This window comes from Artibeus jamaicensis, unplaced genomic scaffold (genome assembly GCF_021234435.1).
Source record: "Artibeus jamaicensis isolate MK-2021 breed Jamaican fruit bat unplaced genomic scaffold, CSHL_Jam_final scaffold_369, whole genome shotgun sequence".
NCBI classification, from domain to species: domain Eukaryota; kingdom Metazoa; phylum Chordata; class Mammalia; order Chiroptera; family Phyllostomidae; genus Artibeus; species Artibeus jamaicensis.
This window is the reverse complement of record NW_026522042.1, coordinates 37,075,352-37,099,688: the sequence shown is the minus strand read 5'-3', so window position 1 is coordinate 37,099,688 and position 24,337 is coordinate 37,075,352. Positions and strand designations below refer to the sequence as shown.

The window sequence follows — 24,337 nt, the reverse complement described above, 5'->3', positions numbered from 1 at the left end:
TAGAGGTGGAGGGACAACTCTGTATTTGGAAAGAATGTTAAACGTGGTGCTACACTGTGGATCTTCGTCCTGAAAAGTATTCGAGGTCCTAACACATCAGAGGCCTCTCCTGTGTACTAAACGAGGCTTATCTGAGACATACTGAGTGAGGTATGTCTCACGTCACGGAAATAGTTGATTTGAAGAATTAGGGAAAGACCAATCATTCTGCAAATTTTAAACTGAGGTATTAAGACATGTTCACAAGTGGCTTATGCTGTGTTTGGTATGTGGCATTATCCACAATATTGGGTTTTAATGGGGAACTTCATGCTTTTTCTTCTTTTCTTTCTCTCCTGGGAAACTAATTCAAAAAAACAAGTGAAAGGCTTTTAGCTTACATCTTAATCTTAACTATGACCTATCTACTTTAGTAATTCTGTTGTCCAAATAATGCTTTAACTATTTACATTTATGTAGTGGTGTTCTTTCTTGTTAAATTCAGTAGTCAAACTTAGTCTATACAAGCAGAATGCAGGCAGCAGGTGTCCAGACTGCAGGAGTGATCAGGCCTCTTTTGGGGAACCTAGAGAAGAATGCAGTCTCCCCCATTTCTCATGCCCACTGTTAAAACTAGGAAACATAGGTCTGTGGCTCACAAAGGTACGGGGACACCTGTCTTACAAGCTGAAGTCAAATCCTGGCATCAACCACTGGCACCAAGATGGAGGCAAGGCAGCAAACTTCAGTGATTTAGACTCCAAAAAGTCTTTCTTTAGAGAGGATAAGAGCTAGAAGACCACTGAAAAATCATGTGCGCTGAATTAATACAGTTGAGAAAAGATTTAAATTTTATTCTTAATTAAATCCTCACTTCACAGTAGTGACGAATGCTTTCATTTCAATTTACAATTTTGTGGTAGCTGAAACAGACAGATCCTTCAATAACTTCTACTCTCAATGGTCAATCCATGTCATTCTGCAGTGATACAGTGTGGTACCCCCTCCAGGACCCATTTGAAGGCCACCTTTCTCCTTTATCATGGAGGCTGACAGAGGGAGGCCTGCCATGCTCCAGGCTCTGCTCCCTAAACAAGCCGCCTTCCCCTTCAGCTAAATGCCACGGAAGTAAAATAAATAATCAGCACAGGGAACTCAAATAGGCCAATCAGGGTTTACAGCCCTGATGATTACTTCCTCTCATCTGACTTCATTACTTATCTCTTATTTTCATTTAATTTACTTCAGAAGTTCAAAAATATACTTAAAAGAAGTATAAATATAACCATGTATTTTATATGGATAAAAAGCAAATAAAGTATTTGTACATTCTCCAATGCTCATTAAAAAAATGCAGACTATAAACGGAGTACATAACAGGTAAGTCATTTTCTATTCATTAGCTAATAAATGGTACACAAATATAAATATTTAAAAGGAAGGCTCTGAGCAAGTCTCAATTTTACATAATCCAACTCTTTCATTCAAAGACATCTACAGTGTCTGTAGTCTTCAAGAATGGTTTGGTCAGATTATTTTAGAAGATATTTTTAGGTCCTGGCTTGTGTAGCTCAGTGGATTGAGTACTGACCTGTGAACCAATGGGTCGCCGGTTCAACTCCCAGTCAGGGTATATGGCTGGGTTGCAGACCAGGCCCCCAGTAAGGGGTGCACAAGAGGCAACCACACACTGATGTTTCTCTCCCTTCCCCTCTCTCTAAAAATAAATAAATAAGATCTTTAAAAAATTAAAATATTTTTAAAAACTGGTTCACAAATATTTTCCTCAACCACCTGTAACTGTCTATGAAGATATATGCCAAATGCCACATCACAAAGATGGTGTGGTAAGAGCTACTCATATTTACTCTTGGTAATGCTTCTGTCCGGACCTTATGAAGCAGGCATTCTTCACTGTCCACAGTTTACAAATTAGAAAGCTGTCAGAGAGGTTGTTATTTGCCTCCCAAACAAGCTGAAGTCAAAGGGGCAGGTATTCTAACTTAGGCTGTCTAACTTCTAAGCTCTTCAACATTCTGAATAATCTCACAGTGGGAGGTATGAGAAACCCATGTGTGGAGAAGATAGAATAATAAGCCCATCTAGCCAACGGAGAGACTTAGGGTCAGTTAAAGCAGAGTGGGATGGCGAGGAAACTGATCACAGCTAGTAGCAATCCTTTGTAAATCATGCAAGTTGGGGCAGTTTCAGAGATGATTATAGGATGTAAGAAAAGGAAAGATTTGGAAATGAAAAGAAAAGGAGGAAGAGTACTGGGCTAAAAGTAACCTGGCTGCCTCTGCATCTCCTCAGCAAATTCCTCTAGAGTTAAAGATGTGAATCCTCCAAATTAAGAGACGTATACGTGAGTTCTGATTTTACTTCTCTTTTGGTAATAAAATATATATTTTTTTATGTGAAGGAAAAAACATCACTTGTATGTGATTATATATTCCATCGATTTTATTAAAAAGAAAAAACATTTAAATTGTATCATGAAAACATCGTTTCAGTTAAAATGTTAAGAGTAAAACTGGCAATTTTTGGAGGAAGATTGGGTTGTAATTACAAAACTCAAAATGCATATACCACTTGCTCTGGCATTTCTACTAAAAAATTTCTACTACTACTATTATTCAAAAATTACTTGCACAAGTTGGTCCGAAGGTTGTGGGTTATTGTTAAGCTGATTAACAAAATTACTTGCACAAATACATACACACATACACCTGTAAACAGGGTGGTCTCAGCAGCACTGTATATAACAGGAAAAATGCAAACAACTTAAAATCATTCAGTAAGTTGATGGTTAAATATATCTGTATTACGGAATATTACACAAAATTTAAAACAATGAATAGACCTACCTATCTGTACTAACATAAGATATTCACATAATATATCAAGAAAGAGCAAACTGCAGAAAAAATTTTTGAACTGTTTTTAAAAAATACATATACACATGTGCATTGAGCAAACTGCCTCAATGAACATAAACCACACTGTCAACAATGGTTACCTTGGGGGAACAGGAGCTATTAGAGACTGAGGGAGGAAGCTATTGGGAGTAGGGAGCCAATGAGGACTTACCTTTTCATGTTCCCATATTTCTACACTACCATACATTTTTCCAACATGCGGTCTTACTTTTTTAAGTTTCACACTACTGCACTTTGAGATAACATTTAAAGCAATTTTATTCTCTCCTACAGAATATATTTGCTGATCATTTGCAGTATGGATACCAGCTGTTCATACCTTTGTTTCACCAATTGTCAATGCCAGAATGTTCTACAAGAGAAAAGTACATGCTTGCAATGACTGAATTATCTCTGTAGTATACTTGTAAAAACGGGTTGCTAACACAAGCCCGATTACAATGAACATGACCATCCACGGGGAAACAAAAGGAAGAAAGACATGACAAGAGGCCTCAATCAAATGACTGCAACTGTCACTCAGTACTTGATTTGGAATATGTGCGTAAGAAGAAATCTCCAAGTTCCTACTAAGAACAAAACAAACTGAAAAAAATAAGTGTTACTTTTTTTTTTAAACAAATTTCTTTTGCCTATTACTTCTTAAGTATTTTCCTTAGAGAGGCTACCGAGATACACAGGTCATAGTTTTGGCGTTGGTGGAGCTTATAATCAAGTACCCATAAAGCTACACAATGAACAAGGGACTGGTGAGTAGGTTTTTGTTCGTGTGGTAATATCTGGGGGAGCCTGAATGGATGGATATATATGTAAGACACAGAGGGGAGACACAGAGGCATTCAGAGGCTACATTTACCGGACAGGCAGGCATCAATGGAATTTATGTTGTTGGTTTAATAAGAACCATGCTCAAACAAGTTGAAATGTCTGACTGAAGAAAAATATACAAGCACACACAGGTAGAAGTATAGGAGGTACACACCTTTGCAGTATGGATACTAAATGCCTCCTGAGTTTCTGCAGAAATGTCACAAAGAGTTAGAGAATTAGAGGTGGAAGAGATTTAGATGTCATGTGTCAACCCTCATGGACACATGAATATATCCTTTCTACATCTGGCTGACTTTGAGATGATATCTCTGGGCACATGGCAATGAGGGGTGAGTCCAGCCTACTTTCGGGATTGGCCAGGCCTTGGGAGTAAAAGGGCCACTGAAATGACCACCCTTTCCCACTGTTCCAAGTCAGGACCAATATCACAGCTTCTCCAGTCTGCCCTCTTTGTTGCAGTCTGCCCAAGAGAGACTAGCTCATAAAGAGGTTGCTAAAAGAAGAGCACATGAGACAAAGGAGAAAAGGACACGTGCCAGAAAGTCAGGGAAAAGCAAGCTGACCTACCTCCAACTCTAGTATCATCCACCCCCTGCCCCCAACTGTTTTCCTCTCTTTTCTTACCATGAGTACTTACAGAATCCCAACAAGAGGTAAGCTCAGTTATGTTATTATTATTATACATGTATACGTTATATCATTAAAAATGTTCCAAGACTGTTGGAGAACATAATGACCATTAAAAATATGAGAAAAAAATCAATCTTACCCAAGATCATATAGATAATATATAGCAAAGACAATCCTGGGCCCTAGGCCTCCAGATTAAGATCTGTGTTCTGTCCCCACACCACAATTTACCAATCTATAATAAATCTCCTTTAATAGGATGCATAAAGAACCAGAAAAGGCTGAGATGAATTAACTAAGAGAGTGGGTTAGCACTTAGAAATCAGTAAATTTTTACGTAAGTACTTAGCAAAGACACCAGCCTCTTTTTTAAGAGTATGAAAGCTGGAAAGTTATATTAGAATATAAAACCAAGAGCAAACAATTTCACTTAAAAAATGCAAAACTGTAACTGGCAATCTCCTTGGAGGGCCATTAGCTTACAGCCACCATTTAGCATACGGTAGGTAATTTAATAACCTAATCAAAGTTACATAGAATATATTATAAAAACACAATCAAATATAAAAAAGTCTAATGGCAAGGACTGACCTATTATGGTGACATCTGCTGAATCTGTGACTCTGGATAAGTCACTAACCCATTCTTGGTTTCTTCATCTAGAAAACTACTGCAATTACAAACTCCCAATGTCTACCTTTAAAGGAAATTGTGACGAACAATGTGCCTGAAACAGACTTGAAGAAGTTTTTAATTCCTCTGGATAAAGTTCTTTTAAAAATAAAATATCAAAATAATGAAAAGTAATTTTGAAAAGTATTAGGGTAAGTTCACTAGGAAAAAGAAAAACCTACTATCAACATAGTTTGTATTCATTTATAAAATATATTATGACTTTTTCTAAAAAAGATTTTGGATAAGCTAAACTTCATTGTCTTTAAGATACCTACTAAGATGCTCAAATCTAAATCCTATCCTAATATTTATCTAGCAAAGTGAAAGTAATGCTTTTCCTTAGAGAAAAATTAACTCTTCCTAATATTCATAGTCAAGACATATTTCTTCAAGAAAAAAATATACCCACAAAACCATACAAAGAAGTACTGCTTTTAAAAATGGTTTAAACAAGGCCCTGGCAGGCGTAGCTCAGTGGATTGAGCGCAGGCCTGTTCCTTGTAGAGGACACACGAGAGGCAACCATACATTGATATTTCTCTCCCACTCTTTCTCCTTCCCTTCCCCTCTCTTGAAAAATAAATAAATAAAATATTTTTAAAAATAATAAATAAATAAATAAATAAATAAATAAATAAATAAATAAAGGTTTCAACAATGCTTTATATATTAGATGTTTCAAGGCAGGTGGGACCATGTAGTCAAATAACTGAAAGACATTTTTAATCCCACCCCCTACCGAGTCATTAATCTAACAGTTAAAATAAGGCCCTCCAGGGAGGAGATTTCCCATTTTGTCAATTAAGGTCATGGCCTGCTTCCTACCTCTCCTTTTTTTCTTTTTTACCACTTGTCACTAGAATGAAGGGAAGGAAGGCAGCTCATGAAACTGGCCCATTTCCAGACTGGGAGCAAATCTGACAATAGATTAAGTGAAGGAAAGCTGGTGGGATAAACTGCTTAAGTTCACTGCTCCCGTGAAGCTGTTCTCATACAAATGTTATTTGAAAAATCACATTGAGTCTAAAGCTAACCTGGATTCTGTCCTAGATATTTACTTAAATATATTTTTCTTTCCAACATAATGTTACGTGAACACATCCTGCACCCCCAAATTTAGTTTACACTATTTCATGAGTCCCACTATTTCAACACAGGAACAGATTTTAGAAGCTTTAAGATAGGAATTTTGGGGCACTACTATACTTCAAAACAAGACAAATACAGAACAAATGACTGACTGTTGATGTAGACCTCTAGTTAAACTAAAACTCAGAAAAGATAGTGACCCTAATAAATTAAGGGAAAAAAAGGAAAAAAAAGAGAATGCATGGAAGTTTGAAGAAATGGTACATCCTATTCTTCTGCCTCCACTGAACAACACTGAACAATTTAGCAGGGAGCCACAAGGGCTCATGAGAAATCTCTCCAATAATTGTTAGCTCGCCTGAATTTTTACAAGGCAACAGGATTGAGACAGACGATATGACAGAGCAGCAGGCCTACTTGCAGAAGTCCTTGAGTGCATGTGCTTTGGGTGGGGGGTTCAAGGTACTTCTGTGGCAGAGCTGTTTACAGTCCTGTTACTCAACACTGGCAGACTCTACCAAGTAAAATGATTTATACACCTTAAGTCAGCTACTTCAATAAAGCTGAGCTTGATACGAGGAACATTAGAAGAAATATGCCTATGTGGATTTTTCTGACATAAAAACCATGTTTAAAATATCTTTTGGCATCAGGAGACTTGTAAAAGAATCCTCACAGCAGCTCTATTCAAAACAAGGTTCATTAACAGTGGAATGGACAAATACATAGTGTTGTTCTCATACCTAGAATACCCTAGAGCTGTGCTGTCCAATAAAGTAGTCACTATCCACATGTGGCTGTAAAGAACTTGCAATGTGGCTAAAGTGTGATTTGAGATGTGCTGTAAGTGTAAAACAGACATTAAATTTCAAAGACTTATTAATAATAAAAAAAGGGCAAACGGTATCAATATTTATGTTGAATTGATATTTATTAATATTGTGATATAAATATGAATGTCAAATCAGTATTTTGGATACACTGAGGTAAATGAAATCTGCATTAAAATTAGTTTTACTTGTTCCTTTTGAAATAAGGCTATTAGAATCATTTTAATTATACATATGGCTCTTATTATATTTCTAACTGAACAGTACTGAGAGTGGTCTATTTGTTGGCCTGGGTTTTGGTTTGCTTTCTTAATCTGCAAATTTATTTTTTATGTACTTTTCTGTGTATTATATCTGACAATTTAATAAGTTTTTAACAAATGATCTCCATCCCTGGCTGGTGTGGCTCAGAGGACTGAGTGCCAGCCAATGAACTGAAAGGGTTGCCAGTTCAATTCCCAGTCAGGGCGTGTACCTGGGCTGTAGGCCAGGCCCACGGTTGGGGACATGCTAGGAGGCAACCAATCCATGTTTCTCTGTCTCCCTCCCTTCCCCTCTCTCTAAAAATAAATAAAATCTTTAAAAAGATCATCTCCAGGCTTGCTCTCCCCCTTGGGAGCACGCCGACACCTTTCCCTTCTCCCTCTCCTTCCCCCACAGGAGGTACCTCCTAAACTCTAAGGGGTCCTATGAACTTGCAACCAGAGGAGGAACGGGCAGCAGCAGCCCGTCCTGATCCTGTCCTCAAGGCCTCCTCTTTCTCTGATTCTCCAGTGAGCTGACAGCAGCCCCTCCTGGGCTCACTCCTGTCCTGTGAGTTCCCTAGAGAGCCAAAGCAGCCCCACCTAGACACTCCCCTGTTCTCTGCTGTCCTTCTTCTATCCTAAGCCCTTCCTTGTTTCACTAGCCCCAGCCTTAAAAAAAAAGAGAGAAGGAAAAGAAATAATCTCCAACTGCTTTCCTTCAACATTTATATTTGCTATACTAACAAATGAATTTGAAGGAAACCTGAAACAATAGGGATGAGTACTGACTGGCCCTGTATCTCAAATCAATACAACTAAAGGAAAGTAAAAAAATGTTAGGCCCCTGAGCTCCTTGGTCAAGATTATCACATTCTTCAACATATTTTTAAAAATTAAAAAATTGTGTCTAAATGTTTTAAAAACACAGTAACCTATAATTTAACAATATAATTTATCCTATAGTTATGTACTATATGAAATAGGTGATGTGCCCATTTCTGAAAAGTTGTACATATAGTCTTGCTGGTCAACATATCTGCAATGCATAGTTGATGAATGTGTTTACAAATAAATGAGATAATGTGTTCAAGGTATGAAAGATTTAGAAGAAAACCTTTAGGGATTTCTTATACACAACGCTAATCTCTCTAAACAAGTTGTAATTTTTCTAAAAATAATATTTCTTTTTTAAGCATTTACTTACTTTAAATTTCTAAAAATGTATTTATTGGTATCAGACACACACACACACACACACACACACACACACACACACACACACACACACACGTTGCTCCGTTGTTCGGCCCGTTCATGCACCCACTGGTTGTGTCCTCCATGTGCCCTGAGTGAGGTCTGAACCCGCAACCTTCATGTACTGTATAGGGACAACGCCCTAACCAACTGAGCATGCTGGCCAAGACTAGAATAGTTTATTTTCTTAATTTGAGGCTTGCTGTCACAAACTTCCTGCCTTGGAAAATAATTTTTAAAGAAAATTTTTTAAAAATTCTGATTATGCACAAGTTAGTTTACTGATAACAGCTGACATGAGTGAATTAACTGACAAAGTGTTTCCCATTTGTGATAAAATTTTACTAAATACAAAAGTATAAGGGACAAGTTTTAACAAATGAGAGCTTTTTCTAAGCATGAAAGGCACAGGAGCTAGAATGCATTTAGCACTTCTTTAGAAATGTTTTTGAACAGAAAACAAAACTTAGTATTCCCTCAGCTACCTATGAGCAACACTGATCACCTGTTCACATTTAATTCATTTTTATGAAGAGTTAAACTTATAAACAAAAAAGAATCCAGGCAAAATCTATAGAATGAATGAATGTCTATACTCACCATGAACTTGGTTAATTTCTGAATTCTGGGATAAAATTTCATCTGCTAATTTTTGAGCAGTTGGCAAAACTTCTGTGTGGTGTACTGTGATCAAATACTGTACAAACTTCTGTAGTTGGTCTCTATTCATTTGAAAGAGAGTCTCTGAAATGGGAAGATGCAATTTGACCTGATCTGGCTTGCGGATGCGGTATAAAGACAGTGCCACAACATGAGCACAATAAAATATGTCCTTGTTTCCACAGCTGCAGGTCACTGAGGTAATCTTGCAACGATCAAAGCTGATGGCCACGTTGCAAACAGTTTCTGGCTCCGATTGTATTGCAGGTTCTGTCACTGTGCCACTCAAATGGAAACCTAAATGAAAGAAAGAGAGGAGGGAGTTTAGCCTCTGCATTCAGATGCTATGAAATATTCTAATTCTTTGAAATGTGAAGTACTTGACAGCACCAAGAAAAAATATGACAGCTTTTATTTTCAAGTAAAAACATTTAAGCCGCTCAAACCCCACCCCACATCCTACAGCTAAAAAAACCCACATGGTATTCGACAGACATCTGACGTATTTTACAGAGCTGTATGAAAATACTTATTGCATATACCACCACCACCATTCCTCTAGGAAACTGTCAGACTCCAACACTAACAAGCCATCATTACCAGGTAGCCACTACGCTCCTTCAATGAACTCTAATTCCGAGGAGTCTCCCTCTCACAAACATCGACCAGAAAAAAAGTTTTAATTAATAATACTTTCTTTAGCATGTGTAACATATCCCTGATACAGCAACATAGTTGAGCAGTGTCTGCCGATGGAACTGCAAAGCCTACCAAACCTCAAGTACACCATACCACATCTAAGTAACTGACAATGACTATTTTCTTTCGTACTACATAAAGTTAAAGCTGGTACATTCACATGCACGGGCACACAAAATCACCAAGTGACAATGAGCCTTAGAGGCCTCATATCTTCAACTAAGAACCACACAGGAATCCTACACAATCTCCCTGACTGATGGCCTTGTGGGCACTGCTAATAATGGACCAAAGATGACACATTCACCCCACACAGACAACAATTCTCCTTTGGAAAGCACGAGCTACAGCATACAGCCAACAAAAAACTGCCTTCTACCACCACCGTCACCAGTCAGTCCTGGCCTGTTGGGCCAGGGGGCAAATCCTCCTGACAACTCTTCTCTAAATGTGCCTGGAAGGTTATCCTGAATTTTCTTTTGGCATACCCACTTCAATTTCAGTTCCAACTTCCCTCCCTGAAAGCCACATTCAGAGCCCATGGATGCACCTTAAGGGGATCTATTTGGGAACCTTCAGGACACATTCCCTAAAAATTTCAAGTGCCTGGCAGAAACCTGAAACTACAAAATAAAGCCTTTGGCTTGTTCTCAGCCTTCCACTACATATACTACTTGCATAAAGTTCATCAAGCTCACCACTGTTTCTTCAGCTGCCCCTTCATTCACAAAGGATCTTCAACCATGTGGGAAGTCTGCGAAGTTGCAGAGATATAAATGAAAATGATGGCTAGATAACACCTGGGGTTCAAATGTGGGGCATCTGAACCCCAGCTACTTACTGTCTTCTTCTTTGAAGGAGGGTGATCAGGCCAGAGAGTTGGAAGAAACACTAGTCAACTTATGAAAAATCTTTCAGAGTAATATAACTTGATCTTGGTAATTGATATTCAACATTTAGTGGAAAAGTGCTATAATAATTGTTAGCAAGTTAATCAATTTTAAAAGTATTTCTTAAGAACAAGTTACTATTGTTGCTTCACAATAAGAAATTTTGAGAATTGTAATATGATGGAAAAACTTTTTTTTTCTTTTTTTAAAATTCAAGTATTTTTTTATTTTTTAATTTACTGATTTGGGAGAGGAAGAGAGAAAGTATGAGAGAAACATCAATTTGTGGTTCTACTTATTTATGCACTCACTGGATGATTCTCATATGCGCCCTCCTAACTGGGTATCAAACATGCAACCTCTGCATGCATATCAGGACAATGCTCTAAAGAACTGTGCAACCCGGGGCTTTGGACTTAGGTTTTCTTCCAGAGTTTCCAAATGAATATTCCAGTCTCCTTTACCTCCTTTAGTGAAGAAGTTTTTTTTGAAAAACCACAATTAAAAAAAAGATATATAGCCAATAGAATCATATATAAAAAGATTTTAAATATATTTTCCTGTGAGGAAAAGTCTAAATACCCAAGACTATTTACTAAAAAGTAAATACCCAAGAAAATTTTAAAAATTAAGAATAAGGGCAATCCTGCTTTACTATATATCAGATGTACTGTACGTCTACAATAACTAAAAATATGTGGAACAAGCACAGATTAAAACAAAAAAAATCAATGGACCGTAAAAGAGAGTCCAGAAAATTCCCAAAGATATATACTGTACATTTCAACACAAGGAATCTGTTTTCTACCTGTCACACAACTATGTGTACGAAGAAACCAGTTACTACTGTAGAAAAATAGTTATTATAAACTGCCCATTTATAAAATTGATCTCTCTCAGGTTAACACTATCATGTCTCTTCTTGATCACCAAGTCAGCATCTCTGTCTCTCCACGAAAGTGACATTGGAGAACTTCCCCAATCACACAAAGGCAAAGCCAAGACAACCGAGGATCCAAGAGTTAAACTAGTTAGTATTTAAACAGTCATTAAGGCTGTAACTTAATAGGTACTTTAAGTACCTATTTCACTACCAAAGAAGAGGCCCTTAGGAAAACTGATGAAGTCCTCAAAAAGTTCTGCAAAAATTACTTCTTCATTCATATGATCTGTACAAGAAAGGAGGAAGTATACTGAATTTGATACCACATACAATTTATTATCCAATTTCATTACATTAAGCATTTACTACCCTCGTAAAATTTCTTAAAGAGCAAAGCAAACTATAAAATATTTTGACTGCCAGTTTAAGAAATATATGAGGACACAAATAAACATACATATGTCTTACGGAGTAACACTTCATTAATCTGCTATCATCAAACATTAAGGAGTTTCATAAATATTCATTTTCCAAGTAATTCTAGATTATCTTTCATGTGCCCAAACTCCTTTAAGAATTCCAACCATTTTTGGGGAAATATTTCTGTGTTGTATGTTCTACCTTCCTGCCCTGTTTAGCTGACCACATAGGGCAGGGGTGTCAGACTCTTTCACTGGGGGCCACATCAGCCTTGTGGTTGCCTTCAAGGGCCGAGTGTAATTTTAGGACGGTGTAAATGTTACTACTCACTAACTAGAGGCAAGGATCTCTACATTTGGCCCTTTGAAGGCGACCTCGAGGCTGATGTGGCCCCAGTGAGAATGAGTTTGACACCCCTGATTTAGGGTGTTACCAAGTGAGTGGAGCAGCGCTCCCTGTCACAGACCACTACAGGTAGCAGTAATCTCTATGTGGGCCTTTGTGTTCCTCTTCTTCATTATTAGTTATCACAATAGCTCCTCTCCTATACTGCTACCCTTTTTCACAGCAAATTCTTTACCCCTAGAGGTCAGCTGCATCTCTAATTTGACTACATCAGTGACAGGGATTTAAAACTTAGACCTATTTGAGGGGTTTTTTTTTGAAGGGGGATGTGTCCCCTTACTTTTAGGTTGGGATGACTGATGTTCCTAAAGAAGAACAGCTTTGTTTTAAATACAGGAAAATTACATACAGACTTAGAGGACAGCTGGTATGTTACTTTTTAAGACTACGAAATATTGAGTCAATATACAGTAATTCCATCAAGCCTTACTTCAAGATATAATCATATATTTTGGCTTCTCCAATTTGAAAAACTTTTAAAATTCCACCAATTCACTCCCTGTGGGTCCTAACTCATACCAGAGGATGCACAGGAGAACCAAGGAGAATATTTCTCCTTGAACAACCCCTAAAGAGCTGGAAGACATCTTTCCCCTACACCCTACTCTCCACTACCACCCCGTCTTATCTCCTCGGTACTAAGTGACTTGAAACATAATAATGTTCCTGGGCAAGCAAGGATTTAGCCTTTCTGGAGTTCTGACAAACAATGATGATCAGCTGTTTTAGGCAAAATCTCCTCTGGGATAGTTAGGTGTTGTATATGACAGAAGTGAGGACATAAAAAGAGGCAATCTTCCACTCTATGGTAAAACATGGATAATTAACTTTTCTTTTCAAAAAAACTAAGACTGATGAAATTATCTAAACCTTTTCTTATAAATATAACTATTTGACTTTACAAAATATAATGTCAAAGGCAGTTAATCCTGTAAGCACAAATTATTGCATCATCATGTCACCACAGAGCCCAACAAAACCTTATATTCACATTATCAATCTGCAGGAACTCGAGAAAACCCAAGCAGACACCGAGGCACAGCACTGGACAGGCCCTGGTAATAGGGAGACTTTGACTGGGCTCAGGTTCTGTCACTTAAATACTGAGTGTTCTGGACATGCTATTATTTCACATCTCCGAGTCTCGCTCTATTTGTGTGCAAAATGTGGGTAGAAATACCTCTTAGGGTTGTTCTGGGATTAAAATAAAATAACATATGTAAAGCACCTGGCACATAGTAAAAGTGCTCATTAAATTTTATTTCCCTTTCCTTCCTTTCCCAGCTGGAGAAGTAGGGGAGGGGTACTGGGTAAATTCCCTTCATCCATAGCACTTTATTTTTCTATGCTACTGAAATTGTGGGGAAGAGGGTCTCTCACTTGTAAGCTGACTTGGGAAATAAGTGTGATTACTGGGGACGTCTGCAGGGAGAAGGGTGGCACGGAAGGATAACTGGTGTTTGCTAGTAAAACCGAAAGACCTTTGTCAGTTACACCTTTGCTCAATACAGCTCTTTCCCAATTTTCAGAGTAAGTTATGCCAACACACAAATAGTTAATTTTGTTGAAGTGTTACTTTCATACATAGGTAAGCCAGAGAATGTAAGACTTTTTTTTAGTAACCATTTATTATTTCTGAAGTGTTATAATGTAAGATTCTCAAAGTGTAGTCCAGGGACATCCAGAGATCTCTGAGACCCTTTTCAGGGTGTCCAGAAGATCAAACTTGATTTTCACAATTATACCTAGACATCATTGACCTTTTAAGGTCTCTCTCATGAGTGTACATTTAGTAAGCAAAAGAATTGTGGGATCCTCAATAATTAAGAGTGAGTTCAGAAAGATGAAGAACTGCTATTTATAATTCACTGCTAAGGGAAGAAACAGCTGCTCTTTGCTGAATCACCTTTGAAAGGGCATTATTTGCACTTGGATCTTACAGTAGGTGAGGAGTAGATAAGACTCAACAGAGAAATGGTGAAGGGGCAAATTTCCCACATGCAGCACATACTCAAATCATTTATGTTAATGAGGATTAATTAAGGTTTCTGGAAAGCAAGTATTTATTTCTTCACTGATATTCTGAAATAAGCTTTGAAAGATGATTTTTCATATCCAAGCTTAGATTTTAGCTGCATTTTAAAGAGACCCATATCAGACTGGAAAGATATTGTTTTTAAAATACATAAAGAATTTCTAAAGGTTGGTCATTTTGTGCATATATGTGTACGTGCTCAGTTAACTGAAAAATGATTACAAACTCAAAGCATGAGAAAACGTTTAGGCTAAAATAAACTAGTACACATAAAATAAATATACAGTAAAAACTACTGCTTTCAGGACACATACTTTTCAGGAAAATATGCGCCCTATGCATGAAGTACTCAAGTAACATATTCTTTGTTGAAAAAGAATTTAAAAGAAGCACTGGTGTAGTACCTACAAATATATATCCTACCCTTTTCCTAAATATAAAGAACCCCCAGGGAAATTAAAGGCAGAAACTAAGGCAATGTAATGTTATGGCTGAAAGGGTGGCAAGGGTTGAGAGGTTTTTTGTTTTTTTTTTAAATTAAGTCTAAAAAATGCAAAAGTGTTAATATTAACACTCTCATAACAAAGTATATTCATTGGTTAACTAAACCCACTAAACTGGCTAAATGTACAGTAACTACTAACTGATTTGTGTCCCTGATAAAACAGATGAGTTAATCATTGATCCCCCAAAATGTAACTTTTACTTTTCCTAACTCTGAGAACTATCACACACAAAATCCAATTCACTGTGCTACAATCATCAATTTTTAAAAAATGGTTTTAATTAAAATTGTGCTTAATTCGCAGTACTGACACATTAAGGGTCCAAGACAGAAGCGATAAACTCAACTCAAAAACCAACTTGTCTAAAACATGATATTCCTTCCCAACCACATAATTTTCTCAAAAGGAAATCCTAAATTAAAGAGACTGCATCCTGTGAGCTGGTTAATTAAATCCTCTAGCCCTAATTTCTAATACTAAGCTTAAAGAGCTTATAGAAAGACATTAGGAGATTTCACTGGCAATCACTAATGAAGTGGTTTCCATCTTTCAGAAAATTATTTTTTAAAGGAAAAGCTTTAAGTCTACCTTAAAAATGCCCGTTTGGAATAGAATCACTCCTACACTTCATTAATATTTGAGAGACAGACAACAGCAAAGTAATGCAAAGACCAGACTGTAAACCACAGCACACCATATAAACAACATAAAAATTTACGGAGCATGCACTGGATGGGCCCAAGCAAGAGTTCCCAGCGGCATTCTATTCAGTATCGGTTTAGTTCTCGTTAATGTAGATTCTTGCACCATTTCATATGAGGATCTGTATGATCAGAGTTACTGTTAGATATGAATGATATTAGATGGTTACTTAAAATTATTTCAGAAAAAAAGACACTAATTTTGCTATCTGCAATGAACACCTAGAAAGAGCACTAGACTTTAAATGGAATGTGCTAGATTTTGTTTTTAATCACATCATTTCATTTCATCCCAAATTCTAAAGTACTAAGGGTTCCCCACCACTACCATTGCCATCAAGTAATTTTCTAGAACTGAGGGAAACAACCATTGCCCAATCTCAGATTTCAAGTGGGTAGACAGGGAGGTAATCAACAAGTTAGGTAGAATTTAAGTTACTTTTAACTGTAAAAGCTGAAAAGTGCTTAAGAAATTAATTAAATTATTTGCCCAATCTTTTAAATTCCACATTATTCCACCTTCTATGATGCCAACATTTTCTAATACAAGCAAAGCAGTTCCAGTCCTCCGCCCTTCTTTAAAGGACAGACCAACGCCCCCTACCCCTTTGTTGTCTGCATAGTCCCAATGCTGCCCCTGCAGCACTTGCTCTCTTTCTTCCCTCCCTGCCTTGGCCTTTCACCTGGGTCCCCAACTTCTGAAGTGTAGATTAAGTTTATTAGAGCCCTATGGTGCCCAAACACCAACTCTCAGCAGCACTTCTACACACCTTTGTCTTACTTTCCAGGGTCCAGGTTTAATTTGGGGGTCGGGGGAATAGAAAAAAATCCCTTTTACCAGTTTATTTCTTATTCCTTACAGCAAAATAATCTTCAGAAATGCTTGACTGTTTGGTTTAGGAGTGGAGGTGAAGGAGAAACTCTGGAGACTTACTTCTCTTTATCAGAACCAAAAGATAAGGAGAAAAGTGTGCTCAGACTGGGGAGGTAGAATCCAAGCCTCAGTAGCCAAATTCTGCCACTCTTACTCAACTTTTAGCATGACCCCTCAACAGGAGTCCCTGCATTTTGGCTCTAACAGATTCCTAAAGCCTTACCCAATTCTCGAGCTTTAATAGACTTAATTCTGCAAAGCAGGCATCATTCTCCCCTTTCAGAGCTGTCCTCGGAGAGGTGGCAGAACACGTCTGGATTACGCAGGCCTCTGAAGGACTGGAAGGAATATGGATCTTCTAAAACCCAAATGATAAATTTGTACAAATAAATCTTTCCACACCAACATATAAATGATTTTTTTAATATTTTATTTATTTTTAGAGAGAGGGGAAGGGAAGGAGAAAGAGTGGGAGAGAAACATCAATGTCTGGTTGCCTCTCATGTGTCCTGGCCTGCAACCCAGGCATGTGCCCTGGCTGGGAATCGAACCAGCAACCCTTTGCTTCTCAGGCCCATGCTCAATCCACTGAGCTACACCAGCCAGGGCTCATATAAATGATTTGAAAGGATAAGGCAAATGAACAGATCTAGACACTTGAGTAAACACTGCTAGGTTTTAGGACCCTTGAAGGAAAGGCACCTTTTATCTCTGTAACCCCAGGATCCAGCACAGCCCTCGGAATAACAAGTCAAAGCTCTTGTAAACTACGTCAAATGAAGGAACTCATGGCTTCTTCCAAGCAATGCTGCCCCGTACTGTAGGAGTCAGAAGTGACTCAATGTTTTGGCTTCAAGCCCAGGATACTCTAAAATTAACTAAAAACCATTACCATGAGTCCACTCCTCTCTTACAAGTTAAGCTGGAAGCAGAGGACTGTGACACCATAGGAGATGACAAAAGTCTGCAGGTAGCATCACTGTCACAGAGGACTGTCCTGGAGAAAATACTCAAGAGGTACTCGTTATATGGAAGAACATATTTACATGTGTTCTTTTATATTTTTGGTATGTGGAACATACAGACTTGTGCTTCTCAAACTGGACTGTGCATCAGAAGCACCGGGAAGTACTGTTATAACAGATTACTAAGCCCCGTGCCATCATTCCAAGTGATACTGTGGCTGCTGGTCCAGGGACCACTGACCTTGGGATTAAAATTATGGCCTTAACAAGGTTTTTCTAGTCAAAATATTCTCAAGTAACCACGGTAAATAGAATAGTACAGAATATATAACTTGTGATATAAAGAATATATATAATCTCTAGCTTATTATACAACCTAAATGCTCCCTTCCCCATTCCAAGTTAGGAATGAATGGTATGTTAAACTGGTCGGAGCATTAAGAAAAACAAAATGAAAAAATTTCGTAGTAACAAAAATATATTACTATTAAGTAAAACCTTCATTAAAAATCTAAATTAAAATATTAAAAAATGATTAATGAGAGAGTATTTACAAAGAGATTAGTTTATGAGCCCCATAGGATTCCTCGTAATTGAGGATTCTTTGTATTCAAAATGATTCAATTAATAAATAAGATTAGTTCAAATAAGTTTTCCACTGGTGGCTGTTCCTTTCCCCCTTCTGGTACCCCTATAATTCGGATGTTGGAGTGTTTAAAGATGTCCTGGAGGTTCCTAAGTCTCTCCTCATTTTTTTGAATTCTTGTTTCTTCCTTCTGGTTCACTCCCTTGATTTGAGTCCATTTCCTTTTCATCACTATTGGTCCCCAATCTGGCAAAGGCAATAGACTTCCAGGAAATCCAGGAAGCTCAGAGAGTCCCAAAGAAGTTACACCCAAGAAGGAACACACCAAGGCACATCATCATTACATTAGTCAAGATTAAAATGAAAGAAAGAATTCTACAAGCAGCAAGAGATAAGGGGACAGTCACCTACGAAGGAGTGCCCATCAGACTGTCAGCAGATTTCTCAAAAGAGACCTTACAGGCAAGAAGGGGCTGGAAAGAAGTATTCCAAGTCATGAAATCCAAAGACCTACATCTAAGATTGCTCTATCCAGCAAAACTTTCATTTAGATTGGAAGGACAGATAAAGTGCTTCCCAGATAAGATCAAATTCAAGGAGTTCATCATCACCAAGCCTTTATTATATGAAATGTTAAAGGAACTTATCTAAGAAAAAAAGATAAAGAATATGAACAGTGAAAGGACAGCAAACTCACAGTTATTAACAACCACACCTAAAACAAAAGCAAACTAAAAGGACAGCTAGATCAGGAGTGGAAGCATAGAAATGAAGATCTCATGGAGGGTTAGCAACAGGGAGATGGGGGGAGGAGGAGAAGGGGGGAGAAGGTACAGAGAATAAGTAGTATAGATGGTAGGTAGAAAATAGATGGGGGGGGCAAGAATAGTATGGGAAATATAGAATCTAAAGAACTTGAGACACGTGGTCATAAACTAAAGGGGGAATAGTGAAGGAGGGGTGTGCAGGGTGGAGGGGAATGAAGGGGGGAATAAAACAGCTGTAATGGCATAATCAATAAAATTTAAAAAATTAAAAAATAATAAAATAAGATTGGTTTTCCAACTGCTATATGTGTCTCAGTTCAATGACCTTAGGCAAGTAACTCAGCCTCAATTTCCGTATCTATAGAAAGGAATTAATGATACCTATCTTGCAGGATATCCCCTAGGATTATTAGAATTGACAATGTATGAAACCACAAGAACTTCTTTTATGGAATGCATGCTATCATCATTACTGTGTAAGAAATGCCCTGGCTGGTGTGGCTCAGTGGATCGAGTGTTGGCCTGTGAACCAAAGGGTTGCCAGTTTGATTCCCAGGCAGGGCACATGCTTAGGTTGTGGGCCAGGGCCTCAGTAGGGGGCCCAGGAGAGTTAACCACACATTTACGTTTCTTCCCCCTCTCTATAAATAAATAAATAAATAAATAAATAAATAAATAAATAAATAACCTTAAAAAGAGAGAGAGAGAGAAATACTGCATGCTTTTAGAAGTTTGGGATTTCCAACAAGTACACTAAAACCCTAGCCGGTTAGTATGAGTGCATATGCTATTAGAAATGCCAAACTCCCAAGAGCATGCTAGCATTTCTATTACAATAAAGGACAAGGGTTTCTTGTTGCTATGATTACACTCCAATATATTCATATTCCCAAATTATGGAACTACTATCACTTTTTCATTTGTTCCTAATTTACATAGCACATTCCTAAAATGTGATTCGATTCAAAACAGAAAAGACAGGAGTCCTTGAAGACTTAATTTTATCTCAAAATAACTTCTAGTTTCAATAAGCAACAATCTTCACTCCTCGCTTTGATGATCTTGCTACTAAAATGTAAAACACCTTTTTTATCCTTAATGTTTGCCTAATGACAAGGTATGTAGAAGTATTTTTATAGCCCAAGTCCATTTCGTCACTGAGCAGGAGACTAATTGAAAGTTGGATGTGCCACCAAGGAAACTTGCAGTTCTTGTGGAAAGAGAAATGCCCCCAGTTTTTCATTTTCAGTAATTTATGGCCTGACAAGCAGAGTGAAGTCAGAATTGCTGCTCTCGTAGAAGCATGCCAAGGATGCCAAGGAACGCTAGCTGTGGGGCTGAAGGTATCATTGTTTCCTGTCTGTGATATCCAGCTGAGAAGAAAATCCTTCCTGCTGTGTGTTTCTTTAAGATCAGTGAGATAGACATATACCTTGGTTATGTGGCACATTTTTTCCCATAAGTAATGGTGAGAAAAGAGAAGCAGCGATAGGTGATCTGTTCAAAATATGGATGAAACTCAGTAAGACATTCCCTACCCACACCTTGGAGCAGTGTGATTACAGGTGACTTTTACTTTTCTTTATTTTTGTTGGTGTGGGGGAAGTGCTTTTTCCTAAAATTTCTACAATGAACACAAGACACATGGTCATAAACTAAAGGGGAGGAATGGTGGGGGGGGGGGGGTGCAGGGTGGAGGGGAATGAAGGGGGGAATAGAACAACTGTAATAGCATAATCAATAAAATAAAAAAAATAAAATAAGATTGGTTTTCCAACTGCTATATGTGTCTCAGTTCAATGACCTTAGGCAAGTAACTCAGCCTCAATTTCCGTATCTATAAAAAGGAATTAATAATACCTATCTTGCAGGACATCCCCTAGGATTAGAATTGACAATGTATGTAAACCACAAATTGCTTAAAGAAAAAAATGCAGTGCTCAAATCTTCTTGAGTGAAGATCTTACCACATAAATGATGTCCAGCACACGTTCTGGGAGCCTGGCAATGAGCACACACCAGGTGCAAGCACTGATGTCATTAATGTGGTCATTGCACTACTAACCCGCCCAACTTACTCTGGCAAACAGACATTTCCAATCTCTCCTTAACCCATGTATGCTCAGCCCTCCTTAAGGCTCCAGTCACACTCCAGAGAAAAAGAGGAAGTATAGCACTCAGGTAAGGCAAGGCAGAGAGAGACTGGGCAACCTGTTCTAATTTCACCATTACTATCTATCTCCTGTTTCTTCTTCTTTTCTCATGTACTAAGTAAGGGAAATAGATGGTATTAGATGATTTCTAAAAAAGTTATGGCAGTACCCAGAACTAGTGGAGAGGTACCTAAGGCAAGATAAAGAATGGTAGTTACCACGCTGACTCACGCAAGACCTCTGACCTGCCACGGCTGCTACAAAATTTGAGAAATGGTCATTTCAAAGCACTTGGAAGCTATGGCTCAGGGAAAGGGACAGAAAAAGGGTCAAGACTGCTGTAGTTGCAGTCATGTATCTATCACTGGCATGTGGAAAGAATTTTTTAAAGCTTTTTAATTCAATATAAAAGAAGGTAAATATTTAATTTCTATCTAATCTGCAACCATCTATCTGTAACTGAAGATTCTCAAGGCATGATATCTTTTTGCTGTATTCTAAATCTAAGTTAAAAATCTCAGATAAATACAAGTATAGTTTATGCAAAACATATAATATATAGAATAACATGGAAACATAAAAGAAAGTCCATTATAAATGAAATGAAACAAATGAATCGGATCATCTTGTCTGCCTTTACTACTCATAAAAGGCTATTTTCTTTCCCTTGCCATCCATTAAGTATTATAAACATGAGCTTATACCACCACTCAATAACCACTTCCCCAATCCTCTAACTTGGTAAAAGGCAATGTACAAGTCCCCAGGGAAGCATCCATGAGTAACACAAGGGTTCTAGTTCTGAGAAGCCTGGCTGGATTACTGGGCAACTAATAGCTAAGAAGTCAGATCAGAGTTGGATTCAGAAGTAAGAGAAACAGTACAGGCCCCATTTTCCAAATTGTGTTCTATGTATGTTAACAGATACTCATCAAAGAGTGGGAAGTCTCTTAAGGTCGTGTAAGTTTGGATTAAGTTGCATCTAGCACCACCCTTTTGGAAATTTAGAATGAACATCAGAATGGTACATACAGAACTCAAAGGACTCATATAGTAAAGGGGCTCCTGTTGAACTCTATCAGAAGTTTAAAGAATGTTAGTAAAAGGTGAAAGGTCTGGAACAGCTACAGAAAATGCAGTTCAAGAAGAGTAGCAGGGTTGCTAAACAGAACAAAAAGCTCAACTGATAGTTTAGAAATCATAAATCAGCATGAGTCAAATGACAAACAGGCTTTTGTGACTTTCCTCCAGGAGTATAAGCCCACCTGGACATGTGTGATTTAAAAGTTGGAGATGCCTCATCATAAGTGTTCTCCATTTACAGTTAAAGAACCCATTATTAATTGGAAAAAGTAAGTCTGTTGTTGGAAGTCAATTTTCTTATAATGCAATCCAAAAGAAAACACACAATGTTGTCATTTACACCACAATTACAGTTAAAAGTTCACCTGGCATTCCCTTAACTAAAAATAACTTAATATTTGATACACCAGATTACCACATATTCTTTCCCCCTAAAGGCCAAAGAAAGGTGTTTATGATATTTTACCTCCAAATCCTCAAAACATGAATGGCAAGGCTCAAATATCTGTTTGCAAGTCTAACCTGCAAATCCTGTATGAGAGTTTATTCCATAATACGGAGAGAGACGGCCTCCGCTGCCCTGCAAAGGAGAGACTGCTCAGGTGCTGAAAGCACTGCGAAGTACCCAGAACGGTGTGCCTGGTATATGATACATGCTCGGTATTTATTAAGTGAACAAAAAAAGGAATGAAAACATAAAATTTTTATTTAGTTGAGCACTTAAATGAAATCTGATTACTCTACTGTAAAGGTGCTCTAGTGTAAGAAACTGGAAGACAGACAAGACTGAAAACCAATGGTATATGTGCGTATGTGAAGGAGTACTGAGAAACTCTTATTGATGACGATAACCCTGTTTAAGTGTGACTTTTTCAAAATCTCACAAAAGTACCACTAATAATAAACACTGCATTAAATAACAGCTTGGTTTGATAATATTCATTTCTTCTGAAAACAAAGTGTTTATAATGTTAAATAAACAGATATATTCCATTTTAGCCTAGGAGAGCATTTGTTGGATGTGATGATGGTAATATATGGAAAGAATACAAAGGAAATACAGGTATTGAGCCAGGACTCTAACCACAATTTGTCTTTTAATACCAAATAACTTAAATAAAGCTGTCTTATTAATAATAATGATACGGCTATACCAAACCTTAGGATTAAAAATTTTTTTAATAATGTAAAATAAGAGAACTCCTGTGCCAAATCTGACTACTGTTCATTTTAAACAAGAAATGTAAATCCAAATGGCTTCAAATGTAAAAGAGCGCTAATTAAGTAGCAATTATGTACGCAGTGGCTTAATGTGTGTTTCAGAATCAAAATCTGCATCTGAGGACTGTCAGTATAATGAAATGAGAAGTGACCTGGGAAAGAGACTTGTTTTAATCCCAGCTCTGCTACTAATTAGCTGTTTGACCTTGAGTCTTTGGCCTCATTTTCATATCTGGTCCCTTACCTTTTCTGTGCTGGGGGGGAGGTGGGGAGTCATAGGTCCCTTGAGAATCTGAAAAGGGGAACCCCCCCCAAATAGGCGCAAAATTACTCAGAGTACTCAGAATTTAGGATCTGTTATCTATTTACTTAGGTTGAAGACTTCCTTATAGATTTCCTCCCAGATACTCTTAACTCTATAAACTTTTTAGATTCTAAAGAAGTCAAAAATCAACATATATGTCTTGGTTGAAATACATGATGAAAACCTAGACTTTTGCCTTAAATTATTTTTTTGCTTTGATTTATAATGAACTTTCAAGGACTTTTTAAAAAGAATTAATTTTATTATAGCTAAAATGTATGTTTTGTTTATGTCTAAGACATTTAGAGGCAACTGAAATACCTTCCTAAGTATCCACATACATGGAGGCAACCACACTTATTCAAGCTTAAGAGACTGTTATCATCCATTTTTTAGAATAGGGAGATTATTTAAATATTGCCCACATAATCCTGGTATCAAATGATGAAAACAAGAGCAATTCCAGAATAAATTTTTTAGTGGGAATTGAAGGGGGGGAAATGATAAATTACTGGCATCATGTAATATGACCCAAAAGAACTATTTCACCCTAAACTAAAAATAACAGACATATTAAATGCAGACACAAATACAGCACTTCAGCCCTGGCCAGTGTGGCTCAGTTGGTTGAGTGTCGTCCAGTAACCAAAAGGCTGTGTGTTTGATTTCAGGTCAGGGCACACACCTAGGGTGCAGGTTCGATTCCAGTCTGG

At 37.6% G+C, this 24,337-nt stretch overlaps 1 protein-coding gene across 1 annotated transcript in view; it reads right to left on the bottom strand.

The window, feature by feature from the left end:
- Positions 1–24,337, bottom strand: part of ZSWIM6 (zinc finger SWIM-type containing 6) — a 196,880-nt gene that overhangs the window by 65,146 nt on the left and 107,397 nt on the right. Inside the window, exon 2 of the mRNA XM_037155838.2 lies at positions 9,073–9,429. Coding sequence (XP_037011733.1) covers positions 9,073–9,429 — 357 coding nt within the window. The remainder of the gene's footprint in view (positions 1–9,072; positions 9,430–24,337) is intronic.